We start from the raw sequence: 20,042 nt of genomic DNA, 5'->3' as shown, positions 1-20,042 counted from the left end.
TTCATTTGAACTAGGATTTGGATTAGATGTCTAATGATCGTCCGTGATCGGACGTTTGGTCGCCGGACTTTTGGTCGCCGTCTTTTGGTCGCCGTCTTTTGGTCGCCGGTCTTTTGGTCACGGTCTTTTGGTCGCCCGGACCCAAACAACGGGCGACCAAAAGTCCGGCGACCAAACAAGGTAAAACAACACGGTCTACGCATCAATCAAAGCCAACAATGGCCCTGAGCAGTTTCACTGAGCGGACGTCTGAGTGTATAAGAGTTTGTATGTACATGAGTTGTCCCCTTAGGAAGGGACGTCAGTCAGGGTCTTAACAAGTTCTCCAACAAAACACAATAAAAGTATGGGAAATTTGGAGCTTTTCTTTAGCCTAATAATTAATAGGGCATTAAGTATGACTAAATGATAATTCACAGCTTGTATTTAGGGAATTTGAGCAACAATTTTAAATGGTAATTATCAATAACCTTCCGGGCGACCAAACGTTCGGCGACCAAAAGTCCGGCGACCAAACGTTCGGCGACCAAAAGTCCGGTGACCAAACGGCCGAGTACCTGATCGTCAATGGCAGCAAATGGATTAAGTAAATTTGTGGAAGATAATGGAATCTAATAATGAGCTTTTTGCAAATACTGTAGGATAAATTACAACAAAACAATTGCTCTTGTTTAGAAAGTCTTTTGTGTCGACTGAATTTTAATACCGGTTAATGTTTCTTGTTTAGGTGCGGCTGTTAACGGTTAGATTCAAATTTTATTACAGTAGTGCTCTGAAAATGAGTGACCCCGATTGATTGGATTTTTTAGTTACAACCGCTGTGTTTGCCAAGTAAAGTTGACGCAATTCACTTCGCAGCAAGGAGTACTTTGGAAGACAGTGATCAATTCTCGAAAAAGTTCATCAAATTATGACCATCCAGCTTTCTTAAAGTATTATACTACCGACAGAACACATGCAATCAAACGTTTTGTGATCCGTGCAAAATTACATCCTACAAGTCAACAATTAATTCATCAGCCTCAAAACACAATCAGGCTTGGAGGTAGCAGCCCTATCAAACTTAATTAATTCCAAGACATCTACAAATAATTGATAACATGTTTTAGATAGTGTCCACAACAAGAACAAGAAGAACGAAAAGAGTAACCTTTAAAGCCTGCTACCAGGTGTTCAAAAATGGATACTGCCACGTTTTTCTTCTTGGTTCAACTTTCTAAAGTGCAACGACATTTTTTTTAATTTCATTTTGTGCCTCTACTAGAAAGCAAATTCAAATGTATTACGACGCAATACCGCCGTCTTCAATTAATCAATCTGCAATTAATTATTCAGCCCTGAGACAAATATATAAAATTAAATCTGGTTCTGAGAAGTAAAGCGTATGCATCACTATACTATATGTACCATTTCTTTCTGATTCATCCACCAATAACAGTAATAGACATTTTGGTTAGATTCCTCACCGTGAAGACAAAACCGAGGGACTTTTTGAGCCCTCCCTGCGGGCAATCTCTAAACAGCATTTTGATTCTTATTGCATTTTTGGCAAACTACATAAACAGATCAATTCTTTCAATTCCATTCATTTCGGGGGGCTCCCATTTTGTGCAGCATTATCTTTTGCTATGATGTGAAATAAACATTACAATGCTTATGACCTAGCGAGATGGATGTTTTGACTACGTGAATCTGGTGAAAATTCTAGATTTCCGACAATTGCTTCAACTCCTTTTAGCTGCCATACTGTGTATATATAAAAACTTCAAGAGAATTGTAGGATTAAAAGGCCACAGAAAGAGTGTCCCCTTTTCACATTTTCACTCATTTGGAGTCGATGATTAGCACATCCATTTGATGTGATTGCATTATTCGCTTAGCCCCTCATTCATCAAACATCTGCTGTGTTATCTTGTTGCCAATAGACGTGAACTCTCTGTTGTGTGGTGCAGGGGTCGTTAATAATAATGGCAGCCCGTGGAATCTAGGACTGCTGCTGATTAAATATTAACTGGGCCCAGAAAGGCCTGCTTTAAGATAGGCCTGATTAGTGTATGTATTTGATAACCCCTAGAGGAGATCTCCACTCATATGTGTAGGATGGAAAAAAAACACACTAGAAAAAGACAAAGATTCTCAAAGAGGCCCAATTCTGTCTGCGTGTTTATAGTTCATACGGACCTGTTCATAACCTCCTTAATGCTCGAATTTTCCTAGCAAAAGTGAATAGAATCTACTGTGGATTAAGATGACCTTGGATTGTTTTTTGTTTTTTTTGCAGGTATAAAAAATGAGTGCTTTCGCTACAGTTTCACATTTGGCTTTTCATTGTATTTCAGTGCCAGATTACCAGGAGCAGGATATTTTCCTTTGGCGAAAAGATACAGGCTTTGGTTTCCGTATCCTCGGGGGAAATGAACCAGGGGAGCCTGTAAGTATTGTTCCTTATGTATGTTTTATCAATATAATGCAGTAATCAATCTATTTTGTATGATGATGAAGCTGACTGTGTGTACTGTGTATTTAAAGTAGTGTGATACCAATACAGACACTAATATCAGTACCGATACGGCACTACAATGCCGTTCATGTACTGCTGTGTATTTGAAGTAGTGTTGCACCGATACAGATACTAGTATCGAGTACTAGTAAATGACATCAACAATATCGGTGAGTACAAGGAATTAACTTGCCGATGCTGTGCAAATTGAAATCTATTTTCCAAATGCTGGTCGTCCCACCAAACATGGCCACTACTACACATTATACCATAAAAAAGAAGTACTTTTCACCTTTCCTTGATGTATATTATCATTAGTAAATGTCCCTTTTTTCCCAAAAGCATGGTATTGGTGCGGTGACAGCGTGTGAATCGGTTTGAATGGCATCAGCGCAACATTCATTTGAATTATCGTAAGCTAAAGCAGTACATTTCGATGCATCTGTGTTGTTGTAGATTTACATAGGTCACATTGTGAAGTATGGCGCGGCAGATGAGGATGGTCGGCTGCGGTCGGGCGATGAGCTAATCTGCGTGGACGGCACGGCAGTGGTGGGAAAGTCTCACCAGTTGGTGGTGCAGCTCATGCAGCAGGCAGCCAAGCAGGGTCATGTCAACCTCACGGTCAGAAGGAAGTCCCCTGGATTCCCAGGTGGGCATTTACAAGTACAGAGAAATCTTCTCAACCGAGCCCTGCCTCAAATAGCAACAATCTGCGAGTTGTTGACATCCATTAAAAGGGCTCACCAAGAAAAAGCACTTTGGAAAAGGACACATTGGAATTCCCTATAATTGTGGTACCTCAATTTGAGTTTTGCAAAATATGACCCATCAGTCAGGCATTTTAGTTCTCCTTGGCTTGCTAATACTGAATTACTATGGCCCTTCCGGCTATTCACAGCTCCAGTGAAATTTAAAAAAAGAAAAGCAGCACTGTGGGTGGAAATCTGGTTCATTAACAGATTGGTTTGAAACATTCTGCCAACTTTTGCTCGGTTGCACAAACTGCATTGCAGTGCTCAGTTTTATTTACGCATACACACTATGTAGCAGATTTCACCTACTCTATTTTCACGACTATAAGGCACTTAAAAGTCTTAAATTTTCTCCAAAATAGACAGGGCACCTTATAATACAGTGTGCTTTATATATGGACCAATACTAAAATTGTTATCACGATAAAATAAAATAAATCAGTCGATAGGGTACACCATCCTCTACAGGTCTCGCAACTACGGTAAGCAGCCTGCGACTTCATTTTCCCCCCATGTGCGATTCATGCTGGGATATGTAGTTCTTTTGTCAATACACCCAGTATGACGGCGAGCACACTAGTTTGGTGCTCGCCGTTATTCCGGCTGGATTGACAAAAGAACTCCAGCCGCTGGAAAAAAACAACCAAACATGCACACACACTCATACCTATGGAAATTGCAGGTGTTCAACCAGCCTGCCATGCATGTTTTGGGGATGTAGGGGGAAATCAAACTACCCTGAGAAATTTTATTTTGTATGTGGATTATTTAAAATTGTGTGGGATTTGAAAGTCCTCCAACCTTAAAATGACTTTACTGTGGTCATCACCAGTATCAAAAGGGGAAGGTGACATTCCGCCATCGCCCGCCTCCTCCCACCACAGCAGCACCCAGGCACCCAGCCTGACGGAAGGCAAGCGGACCCCCCAAGGAAGTCAGAACTCTCTCAACACGGTCAGCTCGGGGAGCGGGTCTACCAGCGGCATTGGCAGTGGCGGAGGGGGCGGCAGCGGGAGTGCTGTGGTTCCCGCCTCTCTGCAGCCGTACGACGTGGAGATCCAACGTGGAGAAAACGAAGGCTTCGGTTTTGTCATCGTGTCGTCAGTTTCCAGGCCTGATGCTGGAACCACCTTTGGTGAGTGAACGGGAGGCTAGTTACGGTGTCTACGCTGGGTCTTAAATTCTTCTTAAATTCACTCATCTTGATGAAGTGATTTAAACGGCATTGGATTTTGTTGCATTTCATGAAATTGTATCTGAAAAATCGGACATTTGCTATTTGCAAAGTCTGGTGTATTGATTAGTCATCAATTTAATAGTAGCAGCCCTAGTTGGAAGAAATAATCCCCCTTGGAAATAACGACAATGTGGTCCGTGAGTTTGACACTTCTACAATACGCATATATGGGATAGCGCTGATTAAACTTTCCAATTCAATTTGACTTTGATTTGTCGAAACAAATTTGGCATCTTTCCGAAAATCCCTACTTTTCTCAGTGATTAATCATTATTGTGCCCCAGTTACTTCAAAGCTAAAATATTTGGGTCTCAAAGCTATTTTTTTTCCAGAGGCACACTTGCTTAATTCAGCAAAACCCCTTCTGCACTAATGAGTCATTTTCCTCACCAGCTTGCATTCTTTTGTGAACACCATGAGGTGGCTGGGATGCACTTAATACCAAGGTCACAAACCTGCTATTGTGAATTTAGGGATTTAGATATCACTGTCAGCAGCTTTCATTCCGATGGCTTTATCGCAAGCATCGTCCCTAAACCCGACCTCGCAGTTACATTCAATTGTGTCAGTAAGCAGTATAATCGCAATAATCAAAGGTGCTTAGCTATCAGGCTATTAAGTGGGGTGCCGACAGCCTCACCTAACATAGACAACCTATCACAGCTGCTTGTTAAGATGCTTGCCGCAACCATGCTTCAATTCGGCCCCGATTGTTGATATGCGTCTCATCTGCATTCCAACCGAACTCAGTGCCAATTGAAATAAACACCCCAAACACACACACACACACACGACCACCATTGCAAATTTGTGAATTTTCAGAACAGCAGCACAGCTGTCTCTCACGGTGCTAGTGCTAACGCGCAAGAATGCACATACAAATGTAACGCTATACAAATAAAATTGAATCGTACATTGGTGGTTATGCAACACACACATATACATCAACATAAGTTGTGAGAGTCCTCAATATTTTTCTTAATAAATATATGAGTAGAATAGATTATTTTGATTTGGTTAGTTCTTTAGAATAGGAACATACATAACAGCTGAGCTTTTTTGGTGGCCTGGAAAAAAAAAGGTAGATCATGGTAAGATGGCTCCTTGAAAAGTAGTGAAGTGTGAAGACCCCAACTTTAAAGCATCTGGATTTGCTTGTTTTTCCCGTTCTTTGATACTTTGGGCGAGTAAGAAGTGAATGGACCTTGATCTGCTGTGAATCCCGCTTCACACATCCCCCATAGATTTCAACTTGGGGATCAAAAGTGAAATATGTATTTTGAAAAATACGAGTCAGGAGAGCCGCCTGATGGTGTAGGGTTCACTCGCCTGACTTCGGTGCCGGCGGGTGCGGGCTAGATTCCCGCTATGATTGTGAGTTTGAATGGTCCTCTGACTCTCTGTCTGCCCTACGGCTGACTTGTGACCAGTCTAGGGCGTAAACTGCCTTTTGCCTGAAATCATCTGGAATAGGCTCCAGCAGCCCCTGTAACCCTTACACGGATGTGTTGTATCGAAGTTGAATGAATGGATGAATAATTGAATGAATAAAGAGTTCTTGAAATCAAAGTATAGGTAAATTCACTTGCTTGTATATCATGCAACTGTTTGTGTAGTCTATATAGGGCCATCACTCACTCCTTTACTCACCTTGAGATCAGAGTTCTGTTTTTTGCTTAGCGTAGGGGATTTTAAATCCTGTGTACCTGTTACACCTCCCTTAAGGGCGTGTATCTCGTTATTTGGACGGTACGGAAACAAGATGTATTTTTCAATTATAACAGAAGAATGGGAGTTGCAGAGTGGAAGGATGTAATACATATAGATGTAGTAAAAAAATAATAGTTGTCTGGAGACTTGTGAGGAGAGGGGAAGAACTCAAGCAGTGTGTTGGAATGACTGACGATATCCTGGGTCGATTTGCTGTTTCTGTATCAAATTGATCGCTGTCACTTAGTTTTAAAGCATTTGTCTTCTTCTGTTTACTCTGACCTTAGGACTGGTTTCATTTCTAAGCTTTTGAAAAATACTCTGTTAACTCTTTTTTACATTTTCATCTTTTCTCAATAGTGCTAAAGCTACTTTAGTCACTTTGACCTTTGGTTCACCACAATAAAGCGCGTCACCATTTATACTTGGATTGAGAGGGATTGTTTATGTCCATCACGTGGGGGTGTCGAACTCTTGTTTGTCTGGGACCACTTTGAAGTTATTGTTACCACCATAAGGCAATTGTGTCACCAACTAGGGTTGCCATGATTAGTAATCAAAACTATTTTGATAGTCAATTCATTAAGGGGTTTGTTGACCTAGAGATTATTAAAATCCTCTTTATTTGCTTCTCAACTGTAAATACTTGTATTTTTCTTTTTTTTCTATCATTTTAATTGAAAAAAAAAATTCATTTTTTAAGATATAAAATGCAAAACAGCAATATTAGATTTATTATCTTTAGTAAAAGGAAAAAAGAAAACTTATTGTTTAATTAGATTCATAGAATGATGTTTTTTTTAAATTCAAAAGTGGAAAAAAAATCTAAATATTCCCTGAAAACTACAGAAAATCTTTTTAAATCATAAACGTAATGTGGAGTCATATCATATAATTTTGCAGGCCACACAAAATGAAAATGTGGCCTCTCAGCCTTGTTTGACACCTATGAAATACTGGTTGATCATTGCCAAACCATTTGGTGGCTTGACCAGTGCCATTTACTTGACAGTGCATTGATTTGCTCATCACAAGAAATGCCTCAATGTTTGTCCCTGCTGAATTCTGTAATCTGCATGTAAAGGGATTTTAATATGCTGACTATTTGCTTTCTGTGACTAAATTGGGGTAAGATGATTAGGAATGATTAATACATTTTTCCTGTCTGCTTCTGTCCCATTTTCCCCTAAATCAATAAATCCAATCAACCAATTCATCATACCCAATAAAACATTTCAACATAAAAGCTGGAAATGCATGTGTGGCCATGCCCCACAAAATAGGACGTATCATCGAGGGCAGCCCGGCAGATCGCTGCGGTAAGCTGAAAGTCGGCGATCGCATCCTGGCTGTGAATAGCTGCTCCATCACCAACAAGTCCCACTCGGACATCGTCAACCTGATCAAGGAAGCCGGAAACACGGTCTCGCTCAGGATCATCCCCGGTGATGGTAAGATGGACATTCGCAACCTCACTTGCCTGTGTCATCATAAACCAGCACATACAGTATAGTAACTTATTCATGGTTCGTGGGGGTGGAAAGGCCAAACCTGGTGCTCTATACTGGCAAAAGCACATTTCATTTCAGTTTGAGCCTGGGTTTTTATATCATTACGGGTCTGATTTGCTGCAAGATGGCAGCAGCAGGACTAACTTTTCCACTTCTATAAACCTTTTTGAAATGGCAACAAAAATTATCGCAACATTTAATCTATTCAGCATAGCAATTTTTGAGTCTGAGAATGATCTGGGGGAAACTTGAAGCCAGTCACAAGAAGGAGTCATGCTGTATCTCCTATCAAATTCCTTTTTAACTTTGCTTTTCGTTGTATCTGGGTCACTGCTGAAACCAAAACTTGGGGTAGTCTTTCCGGGTGTTTAAACCATAACGCAGAATGGACACTTATATTCACTCTGTTCACATGAATCAACCAAAGCCTGGCTTTTTCACACTTGCCCCCAAATTGTTGGAGAAATTCATTTTTTTCTTTTAATTGAGTAATATCTTCGCCTGCGTCTTCCACTAGCATTTCCAATCCAATTACCTCAACATTATTTTGTTTATCCTTTGCTCTCCTTAAATTTCCACAGAGAAACCTATGAGAAGAAAACTATTTCTTAATCTCTTCTCCATGTCTACAACAAGTAATCTGCATCAAAATTTGTAGCATGAGCACGTTAACATCACATTTGAGATCGTTCTTTTTTTAAAGCATTCCCCAGAAATATTCATATAGAGTCTGTGGAGTACATACGTATTTATTATTAGATTTAAATGTATGTATTTTTTTCCAGAGTCTTCCAATGCTTCTCTGCTGACCAATGCTGAGAAGATAGCTACTATCACCACCACACACACTTCTCAGCAGTCCAAGGAGTCTCGGTAGATGCACATGTAATATTTATAGTTGCGATTGTTTTCTTCTAAATACAGAACATTGTGCTCTCATTTTTGAAGGAATAATTCCAAATCGAAAGGAGTTCCTCCTCCTCCACCAACACAAACTTCACAGGTAAGATTGAATAATAATAATATTTTTTAAAAAATCATAAAATCTCCTTCTGGCACAATGATAATTGAATAAGCATTTTGCATTCCATGCATTTTACAAAATAAATACAGTGGGACCTCTTGCTTCTACATGTGAAATATTCAGGTTCCGAATATTTTTGGGAACATTTTTGTCCTGAGAGACAAAAACAATCCAAGTTACGAAACCAAACTCCCTCTATCTGTTTTTTTTTTAATTGTCGTGGTAAAGTTGCTTTCCTATTGGCCATCTTACAACACCTCACTGGCCTCTCATTCGCTCGAACAAAGCTGATCAAATCCAGCTGGCGGTGAGTTCCTGATTCGTGTGCCTTTTACCCTCCCTTCTCCAGGAGTTTCTGAGTGTGCATAACATAATTTAAAATGATTAAATAGTACGTTTACATTCGCGTGTTTACTGAGCTGCCTCTCGCTATTCCACCCCGTTGGAAAATGCCTTTGCATTTCTTTTTCATTTTAATGATATTTTCTGATGTTTTTCTCTTTTTGTATGCATGCATACATGTTTTATACAAAATTGATATCGTTTTATCATTTGTAAAGGGTCTAAGGGGTAGTGTTCAAAATTGTGAAACAAATTATGCTAATTCAATGTGAAATATATCTCTAGTTACAATACGGTCCCACTGTATAAGCTCCAGCGACAAGTCAGGATGATTAAGATTGATTAAGCCTGGCCACAGCGTTTCACGGACTATTTTACATGCTGCTCTAACCGATCCCTTTCGCTCGCAGGACGAGTTCTACTCAGTGGACCTCGAACGTGACAGCAAAGGTTTTGGTTTTAGCTTGAGAGGAGGGCGGGAGTACAATATGGACCTTTACGTGTTGAGACTTGCAGAGGACGGAGCGGCTATCAGGAATGGCAAGATGCGGGTATGAAATATTTTAAAAATCGGACTACTATTACTTTTCATACCATTTACGTTTCACTGCTCACAATGAGCATAATGATGTGTTCTAGGTGGGAGACGAAATCTTGGAAATTAATGGCGAGAGCACAAAAAACATGAAGCATTCGCGTGCCATTGAGCTGATCAAAAATGGAGGGCGGTGGGCACGTCTTGTCCTGAAACGTGGGGATGGATCTGTACCTGAGTATGGTAGGTTTACATTTGCTCAGCTCTTCTTAGGTATTTGTGATACTCTATGAATGCCAGTGAGAGAACATTGATCCAAGGTCACAATCTCCAACTGAAACTTTTCTATTCAGGTTATTTAACCAAGTGATTTAAATGGCTAGATAATACCTTCATCATCATGCTCATCCCAGCAGAAATCGTGCTTAAGTGAAAAGATATCAAATTTAATCTTTCCAGAAAAAGATAAATAATAAGCAATATTTCCTGCAAGTAGGCAAGATGGCCGCTGATTTAAATTTTTAAATATCAATACTACTGTAGTCAAAAAGACATGAGAATCTTAGTGTCTGTCACATAAGACGTACCTGGTGTCGTATACAAGGCAACTGGAGAAATCTTAAATAAACCCAGGAAGTTGAATGGGCATTGCCTGAGTCTCAGACGAAGTAAGACGGACCACAGAAGTACATAAACTATAGCTACTTCATGTGCTGTACACGTGTGGTGTACACTGACGTCATTTTAAAATGTATTGATTTTTTATTCTGGCGGCTCAGTGAACGAGTGGCACGTAGGCCTCATAGTTCTGGGGTTGAGGGTTTGATCCCAGGTGGGTCCTCACTGTGTGGACTTTGCATGCTCTCCCTGGTGTTGTGTGGGTTTTCTCTGGGTACTCCAGTTTCCAAAAACGGGCATTTTAGGCCGGTTGAACAGTCTAAATTGTCCCAAGGTATGAATATGCATGAATGGTTGTCTCTTGGTGACCTACGATTGGCTGGCCACCGAATCAGGTTGTCCCCTGCCTGGTGATCATCGTTAGCTGGGATATGCTCCAGCACCCTCAGCTACCCTTGTGAGGATAAGCGGTTCGGGAAATGAAGGAAAAAAATGATTAAAAATGATTTTTATTCTAAACTAAGGGCTACAACTTAACAAAATAATCCAAAGTCGAAAGAAACAAAGCTATACATGTTTTACAATACACAACATAGCTGGAAATCAGCTGAACTGGAAGTAAACACGCAGGATATTTCTAACGTAAGATTGAAATATATTATCATGTTAGAGTGACAAGTGGGTGGCCTGAGTGGTTAGCGTGTTGGCCTCACAGTTCTGGGGTCCTGGGTACAAATCCAGGTTGGTCCACCTGTGTGGAGTTTGCATGTTCTCCACGGGATTGTGTGTGTTTTCTCTGGATACTCCAGTTTCCTCCCACATTCCAAAAACATGCATGGTAGGCTGGTTTGACAATCTAAATTGCCCCTAGGTATGAGCGGGTGTGTGAATGATTGTCCGTTTTCTCATGGCCTGCGATTGGCTGGACTACAGTGTATGTGCGCCTAAGCTCAACTGGCTCCATTCAATTCAACTGGTGGGTTTATCTGGAATGTCGGGCAGAGCGCCACTGCTTCAAGACCCTTTTGAAGCTTGCTCCTGAGTCCTATCTGTAACTGTGCCTGTGGAGTCTACGCTTGACTGGGCTGCACCTGATAGTCGGCAACCAGCTATCAATTCGAAGCCAACTAAAATGATCACATAGAGAAAATGAATGAAATGCAAAAGTCAGTAATAGACAGGCTTTCAAAAGCCCCTCTTGACTAGCTAGTGGGCTGCTGATGTTTCACTTGCCCTGGGCAGCACTTTCTACAGCTACAAGTTTGTTGACTGGCACATTTACAACATTATTGCGATAGAAAACAGTGTTACAGTGCTAAAAGAATTCTTTACTCGGAGTCCTACGATTATGTTGGCATGATCACTGGGCTTCTTAAAAGCGCATTCAAAAATATAGTCTTTCTCATAAATCGCTGCCGTCAACATTACACGAAAGTGCGGATTTCAAACTCTACCCAGTTTTTACGTGGCACCGATAGACCCCAGCAAACTGGAGTGATGACAATTTTGATTTGATGGTAGAAAATGTCGTGATCAGTCCATGATTACACACTAGAGGGCAGTCGTGCTCTTGGGGGCGGGCCTGGTTTCTCTCAGGTTTAATCAATACTAGTGATCATATCAATTAAACAGCTTAATAGTGTTTTTAATTTTTTTTTTAAACTTTCCTCTTGGCAAACAGCCATTTAAACAGAAATATTCGCAGTTATCATACCTGGTTACATGGAGGAGGAAAAAAAATTAAACAGATCCTTAAAATCAGGGAACTTGGACTTGGGTGCAAAAATATGTGATCACGATATCTTTAGTTTAACATTATTTTTTCCATTGCAGGATTTGTGTATACTTCAATACTTTGTCTAACTTTCTTTCACGTGATGGTACTTTATACTTGGTGTTTTGTGTGCTGCTTTCAATTGACACCTCAAGGCTTGTCTGGAATTATTATTTATGCTTACAATTTCGGGAATAATTTCTGCTACTGGTGTCTACTCATTCTTGTTTTCCTGTAACTGTCAAAATAGACATTTATAACAACTAAATCTTAAATCCATGTGACATCACTCAACTGTCTATAAATTCGCCATAATGAAAAAATGTTTGCCAGAAAGATGTGTTGAATGATTGATACCATTTATGATCTGGTGAGTTCACAATATATAGCTGTATTAATCATGTCTTAGAGCTTTAGCTTCTATTGATGGATTGTTTCTCTGGCTTAATGTTTGCGTGCATTTTTTTGCCTCCTTTGATACTGTGTAAAGTTGAGTTATATTGCTTATTCTCAAATGTGAATCTGCCTCGTCTGTTTTATTTGTTTTCTACTCTCCTCTTCCTCTCTCTCTCTGACCTTTCTCTTGTACCTGGGCTCTTCCTCTTCTCCAGCGATGATGGCTCCACATCTCGCTGTTGGTACAATGAGGAATGACAAGATGGGAGAGCCCTGTTTCTACCTAATGGGCCAAAATCAGACCACGGTTTGTAGCCAGAAGTCTGTCACGACACACTCCCCCAAACATGTCATCTCTTTTGAATTCTTCCCACCTCTTTCCTTCAGCTCATCCCGACCTGCATCCTTTTTGTGTGTACTTGCATTGATGTTTTGACACAGTGCTTTCTGCCCTTTTGTGCCTGAATCCTACTTTCCACATCTAAATACGCGCATGTGGAAAGGACCAGGACTAACTTAACGCCACCACTCATCATGTGCTGCTGCCATAGCAAACCTGGATAATCTTTCTAAACCCCCTTTTTTCTTTTAGTTTGTTGACCCCAGTGATACACATCACTATATTCTTTTGAATGCTTTCTCAGGTGCCTGCGGTGTCATTGATAACCCAGCCCCACACTTGCCGATGTTCACCTGCTCTTGTTGCCGAAGTCACCTTGTGTTTCACCCGCAGCCCCAGAGGCAAAATGTTTTGAAGCGAGGCATAACTTCAGTGCGACCCTCCATGTATTTTTGTGAAAAAGATTAGCCCCGGCCAAAAAATTGTTCGTTCAGTTGTTTGGCTATTGTAAAGGTGGGGGAGCATATCACTGACATGACACAAAACTAAAGTTTTTTGGTTTTTTTTTTAATTGTCCGAGTAAAGTTGCTTTCCCATTGGCTATGACACAAAAATGCCCAAAAATAAAAATTGTGGTAATCACTAATGATAACCAAATCAAATCAAGCTTGTAGGGGAAATTTCTAAAATTCTAAAAGCCAAAGGTAATGCAATAAATAACATATAATAAATTGTTGAATGTTTGTTTAATCACTGTGATTTTTTTCCCCTGCTGCTTGGTGTGAGAAATTAACCATCACTGACTACCACAATTGATTCTCTTGATTTCATTTACTGCTTATTTGGATCCAGATAGAAGGCAATTGAAATGGCCAAAGTTACAACACGCATCAGTGCATTTTCCTTTTTCTTCTTCTTTTTTTTAAAATACAATTTTAGTAACGTTGGTGAACACCCACCGAGACCGGCGATTCCATCATTTTTGTCAGAGGGTCTATAAGCTGCAGGCCACTGAGCACGTTTGCATGAGTTGCTTTAAATCACCACCCAGTGGTTCTGCCATTTCACTGCGGCTTACCAAACATGCACACAGAAGGTCTCTCATTCTTTTGAACCATCTTTTTTCATCCTTTCCTTCAGACGGCGCCCATGACGGGTACCCTCCCACACTCGGGCCACAAAACACTTCGGAAGTGAGAACGCTGCCACCCAACAGCCGATATCACACTTCATTGGAGTCCAGTTATCCACCAGACCTTCACAAACCATCACGCCAGGAGGAAGCTGGGCGCGGCCGAGACAGGAACAGGCACGGGGTGGGCTCAGATGGGATGGAATATCAAGGCCGAGCTTTTGACCCTCACCTTCACCACACCTGGAATAACAATCGCAGTCACAATACTCCCCGACAGCCGTCCCCGGACAAGAGCAACGGTAGCAGTGGCCAGAAAACCAGAGGGCGCAAAGTCAAAAAGTCTGATTCTGAAAGCGGTATTTCCAAGCTCCTAAAGACTCTAAGGAAGGACAACTCGGGGAAGAAGGCCGCAACGGCGCAGAAATTCAGAGGTCAAGGGCTCTCAAACAGCAGCTCGACTTTAGAGGGGAGGTTTCGCGCACAACGCCGCGGTTCCCTCGATCGCTCGCCCACGCGAAAGCGCACCGCCTCCCCTGACCGTAGGCGGGCCAAGTCGATGGACCGCAGGGCCGAGCGGGCGCAACGGGATCGTACGCCCGAGAGGGAGTACGACGACGGAGGCTTCCTCGCGGTCACCCCCGAACGCAAGTTGTATCAAAGACGGCTCCTCAAGGACTCGCCGTTGAGCGTACAAGTCAGAGGGCCCGTCACCCCCGAGCGCTACGACAACAACGGCAGCAACTCCTCATCTCTTTCCAGGGGCCGCAAGTACGATGGACCCGGCAAGAACGGCAATCTGTTGCGGGACTCTTTCTCAGAGCACCACGGGACAAACGGAACGCCGGAGAGACGATACAGAGCGGAGAGGGACTCTTCCCCTGACAGCAGCTACAGCCGGGACGAGCAGAACTATGCAGCAGGACCTGGACTCAAGGACTACTATAGCATGATGAAGAACAATGCCGCACACAAAAATGCTGCATCCAAGACGACCGGCCACAACAATAACGCAGTTTGCCAAAGCCCGAAGCAGCTCCCCGAGCCCAAGAGAAGGCTGTACAAAGAAAGCCCCAAAGACCTCAGCATCTAGAGCGGTGTGAACTTTCCCCCCTATACAAAATGTCTACCATACACTGGAATGGGACTGATGAAGACCCCAATGGCTTATTGATTGACAACTTGTTGTGGTCCCGTCTAAAGTCCTCTAACAGCAGGAGTACAATCCCATCCACTCACACTGGTTGTTTTGTCATTGTTATGTTGCGAATAATAAGTTGTTGTACTATTATAGAAGTATTGTATGTGCCTGCATATGAAATCGGTGATTTTGCTTTTTTTGTCTGCATTGCTGATTCTAAATGGTTTGTTCCCTCCCACACAGCACCAGACATGCTTCCAATTGTGATTTTTTTATGATTATTTATATCACTTTTTGACCCTTGATTATTTTAATGAACAAAAGAGAGCACAATTCACCAACGGCTTACAATAACTGTGAAAATCACATTTGGGTGGTGTTCAAATTTGCAGAACTGGAGCTAAAGGAGAGTGTTGATTTTATAAATAATGTATTTCTTTCAAGCATCCGATTGCTGTTTTTATTCTATTTGGCACATATCGAGTGTGTTGGGTTAAATCTTAAGGATACGTGTTGGAAAAGCATGCTTAGCGAATTTTGTGTCACTTTTTTTACAAATGTGTCCTTCGGAAAAGACCCATGTTCCCAAACTAAAAATGTCGTGGCTGCCGATATGCTGTAATCAGTGACGGAGCTAAACATTAAACCGTCCACAATTTCAGGCAACAGTCATTATAATGATCCATGTCCATGCTTGGTTGAGCTCACCGCAGATTTTTTTTTTTTGGTATAAACAAACGAACAAATTCCCAGTTTGCATGTGGCTATGGTCTTACAACTTGTTAGAGATGGAGAAAGTGAACATTATTAAAACATTGGAATATCATCAGCGTATTAATAGAACCCATAATTATATCCAATTGCCAAAGTTTTCGCAATGCAATTTGGTCAGCGCTAGCTGTTATCCAGTCACCAAATTACATTACAACACTTTACCGTTGTGACAAATTCCTAAAGCAAACCGCAGCTGCTTTTTCAAATGACAATACATCAGCCCCTTTTGACTAAAAACAGTGTGTTGACACTTTGACCGAGATCTAACGCAGTTGCTATGATAGATAACACAATCTCCCAGTACAATCTGCTAAACTGAGCCACACTCTCACCCCACTGCAGTCGGACTGCTGCTTTACAATGTGTTTCTTGTCTGTTTGTTTTTATCTCACCTCAAATGCATAGGCTACTGAAAAGAGTGCTTGTATTATATTTCTTTGAGGCAAAGACAGGTCTCAAAAAGTTTAAGTTGACTTCGTTTCGGAGGAAAGGCAATGAAGGGCGAGTAAGCATAAGTGAATAAGTCAATCTCATGCTTTGTCTGCTTCACCTGTTAACTTGGACCTCTTAAGAACACTAAAAATGAGTGCCCTACATTAGACATGGAATATTTCCTATTCTTGGTGCGGGGGCGATCTTCCTGTAGTCGTCTGGCGTCACGTCAGCTCATCGCAAAATCTTACCACCTTGGCAAGAACAATTTCGCTAATATATCGACTCGACTTCCCCTAATGTCATCCTGCCTTGACCTTGGTTACATCTTAGCAAAACCGGATTCTATGTGATTCTGTTTTCCAGATAAAGCATGATTTTATTCTTTAATACATGATCATGGTTGGTACTGCAGAAAAAGAAAAACAATCCGTTTATCATGTTGACCTCTTGGCCCTCTCCTGTAAAGATTTTTCCGATGTGATTATTGGGAACCTGTGAAGGAATGAAAATGTTGCCTTTTTCATGTACAAAAGAGAAATTTATGATAAACCTCAGCTGTGAGGAATGTGATAGTGTTTTTATCTCTGGATGGACCTGATGATTTTTGGGAACTATGTTGATTTACTCTGGATCAGGTGTGTAAAGACCTTTTCGAATGAAAGATTAAATGGTCGATCGGAAGCTGTTTGTCTGTTTGAATCTTAGCCTGCCTTTGTATTATAAAGCACTTGTACGCAGTCTGTGTTCTTCAAGCATTCTTTCTTGCAATGTGCTCCAGACTGTGTATGTGTTGATAAGAGCAGTACATGTATATGGGATTTTTTTTTATATAAAACTATGCATATATAAATATTACATTGTTCATAGCTTTATTTGATCCATGAAGCTATACATAACATTAGTCTAAGTACAAGTAGATGTGGATTTATCCAGCTTATTTCCTTGAAATGGATTACACTGTATATGTAGCTATCAAAAGAAGTCTGTGAATGCTATTTTTATTATCAAAATAAAGTTTTCCATACAAGTTCGCAGAGGAATCTTTTCATACTCGTTTTCTGACATTTTCACTCATTTCTTTAAGTATTTCTCTAGAGATGTCTCAGATCTGATCATTTGATTGGAAATTGGGCATACTCGTGTCAATTTCAGAGGATTAGAATCAGGTAAAAAAAAAAAAAAAAAATTTAAACTACTCATTTATTTTTAGATATAGACTCATTGACTGTCACTGACAGTAATAGACGTCATAGACAGTAATAGACAATGGCTAATTTCCATCTTTAGTCCCTTGGAAAGGTTGATGTTAAAAACACGAGATAAAAGCAATAAGGCAACAGTAGGGAGGAATAGCAAAAAAAAGAAAAAAACAGGACAAAAGATAGAAAGCAGCATAGAAACAATGAGACATACACAAATAACATAGATTTAGGCAGTGTTGTGAAAAAAACGCTGTTCATCCAGCAGCCAGGCTTTCAGAATTAATTAATGAATATTGTTTAGGGCAAAATATGTGCAGGCCACACAAGAAAGATATTAATCATTCTTTTTTTTTATTAATTAATATTTTGAGATTATTTTCGGGGCAAGGCCTTCTCTGCTGGCCTAAAAAATATCGGAATCACAGACTGATGTTAATTATATTTTGGCCATGAATACTTATTAAATAATTCCAAATTGTCTGTCAGTTTCCTTTCATTGCTTTTCTCCTGATTGCGCTGCTTCCAGATGTGTGTTTTCATATTTAAGCATTTAACCAATTACATTCCAGCCATTATTTGTTGCCAGGGTCAGAAATCTACCTGGAATCCTTCACAATCAGTTCTGCAGCATAAAATAAGCGTGGATAAAACTGTTGCTTTAACCAATCAGATTTCGAGTTGGCGACACCAATGCCTTCTCATAGGCGTAGGGACACCTCATTGCTTTCACAAACTATGATTGGCTAGTGATAGATCGGACTAACCAGAGCTAAAAAAAACTATCTGTAGCGAGCTGCACAAGCAAATATATTATTGTGTTGATTTAGTAGCGGAGAAGAAATGGATTAGGTTACAGATTTAAATACACGTTATCATGAAAACAGTGATTATTTTGTGTCTATTTTTAATATGCATGACCAAGGTCAGAGTTCAAACGGCCGCCGCTAACCTTCAAAATGGCGGATGAGCCAGGAGTCAGCTCGGGAGTGGACTGCAGAGCAGCTCAGAAGTGACGGTTCACCTGATAAAGATCTTACATGACGATGCAGCGCATTCGGTACGTTGTCATTTGGTCAATTCAAAGCCACAGTTCTCATTTTAAGAGTGCTTTTTGACGGGATCATGCTTCGATCGCATCCTGTAGCCCCACGTGGATGGAAACGAAAAATGTTTGCAAACAAATTGGCTATATTGCGTTACCTCTGACACTTTATGTTTAAAAAGAAATCATTGCATTGTGTTTCAGTTCCTCAACTAGCACAGATTGACTTAGGGTCAGAGGTGGGGGACACCCTGAATTGGTGGCCAGCCGATCGCAGGGCACAAGGAGACAATTTTGAATTGAATGCTTTTATTGTCATTATAGATAAAGTATAATGAAATTTAAAGCTTTCACCACATAGTGCACAAATAACTGCAGACAACCATTCACGCTCACACTCATACCTAGGGGCAATTTAGAGTGTCCAATCAGCCTACCATGCATGTCTTTGGAATGTGGGAGGAAACCGGAGCACCCGGAGAAAACCCACGCAATCCTCGGGAGAACATGCAATCTCCACACATTTGGACCGAGATGGATTTGAACCCAGGTCCCCCACCGTGAGGCCGACGAGCTAACCACTCACCCGAAGGGCCGCCCAGGTTATTATTGATGCTTTTATTTTTAGCTGTAGCTGCAGTAAAGGTTTTATGGCCAGAAAATAGTTATTGAGGGTGAGATTGATTCAGATGTAGCACTACTGAGGACTGGGTGTGAAATGCACGGCCCGCCACTGCTATTAACACACTCAATTGTCAAATAGGGGGCTGCGAGACATTATTCGGCAGGTCTCAATTGCCCACCAGGCCGCATGTTTGAGACCACTAGTCTTTTGAAGTTGTTAGTTTTTCCCCAACCTGAACTCCATAGCTACATCAGAGTGAATTTTCTCAGAACTACCATAATTCCCAGACTGTAAACTGCTGCTTTTATCCCAGTTTAAAACCTATGGCTTGGAGCCCATTGTGCCTTGTTTGTTCTTTTGGTGTAAATATCCCATTAGACAATGTGCTCAAATACTGTTTTCTTGTTTAAATATGCGGGGTGGGCTAATAGTCCAAAAATGAAGTTACTTTTCCCCCTTTTTAAAAGTATTACACATTAAACCACAAATAAAGTTCACGGTCAGCTGCCCTCCCGTCAAATTCGCCATTTGACAATCCTTAAAACAGCCTTGACTTAGGTTCCCGGTACTCTGAAGCCCATCCTGGCACCTCTTTGTTTGGACTACTTCAAGACTTTCTGGAGCAAAGCATTTCAAGCAAGTATGATAATAATAATGTGCACATAACTAAGGGTGAGCAAAGCGTTCTTTAATAGCAAGGCCAAGCTTATACTTCATTGCAGGAAAATGTATAATAAACTGAAATTAAAACCCTGTGCAAATCACACTTATTTATTTGTTACTTTCTAAAATTAAACTGTTTAGAGATACTGCAGTTCTCGCCATACAGTACATATATTTTATATAAATTACTGTAATTATTAGGAATTGGTATTTTCTGACATTCAGTATCTAATTTAAAAAAAGGGGGAAAAGAACGCTTCCAGGCCACATCAGTATTCGAGGACAG

General features: G+C 40.8%; 1 protein-coding gene across 11 annotated transcripts in view; it reads left to right on the top strand.

Moving 5' to 3' along the window:
• LOC144065406 (membrane-associated guanylate kinase, WW and PDZ domain-containing protein 1-like) overlaps positions 1-17,251 on the top strand; it is an 88,568-nt gene extending 71,317 nt beyond the window's left edge. For 9 of the 11 annotated variants that reach the window (XM_077588316.1, XM_077588783.1, XM_077588700.1 and 6 more), the window contains 9 exons: positions 2,340-2,431; positions 2,957-3,152; positions 4,088-4,390; positions 7,450-7,653; positions 8,499-8,586; positions 8,662-8,716; positions 9,490-9,630; positions 9,719-9,857; positions 13,883-17,251. In XM_077588316.1, coding sequence (XP_077444442.1) covers positions 2,340-2,431; positions 2,957-3,152; positions 4,088-4,390; positions 7,450-7,653; positions 8,499-8,586; positions 8,662-8,716; positions 9,490-9,630; positions 9,719-9,857; positions 13,883-14,967 — 2,303 coding nt within the window. In that variant the 3' untranslated portion in view covers positions 14,968-17,251. Of the gene's footprint in view, positions 1-2,339; positions 2,432-2,956; positions 3,153-4,087; positions 4,391-7,449; positions 7,654-8,498; positions 8,587-8,661; positions 8,717-9,489; positions 9,631-9,718; positions 9,858-12,617; positions 12,710-13,882 lie in introns of all 11 variants that reach the window. The other 2 variants (XM_077589033.1, XM_077588493.1) reach the window with 2 other exon arrangements.
• The last annotated feature ends 2,791 nt before the right edge of the window (positions 17,252-20,042 follow it).

Source organism: Stigmatopora argus, chromosome 1 (assembly GCF_051989625.1).
Source record: "Stigmatopora argus isolate UIUO_Sarg chromosome 1, RoL_Sarg_1.0, whole genome shotgun sequence".
Lineage (NCBI taxonomy): Eukaryota > Metazoa > Chordata > Actinopteri > Syngnathiformes > Syngnathidae > Stigmatopora > Stigmatopora argus.
The sequence above is the reverse complement of the archived record's forward strand: the minus strand, read 5'-3'. Positions and strand labels throughout refer to the sequence as shown.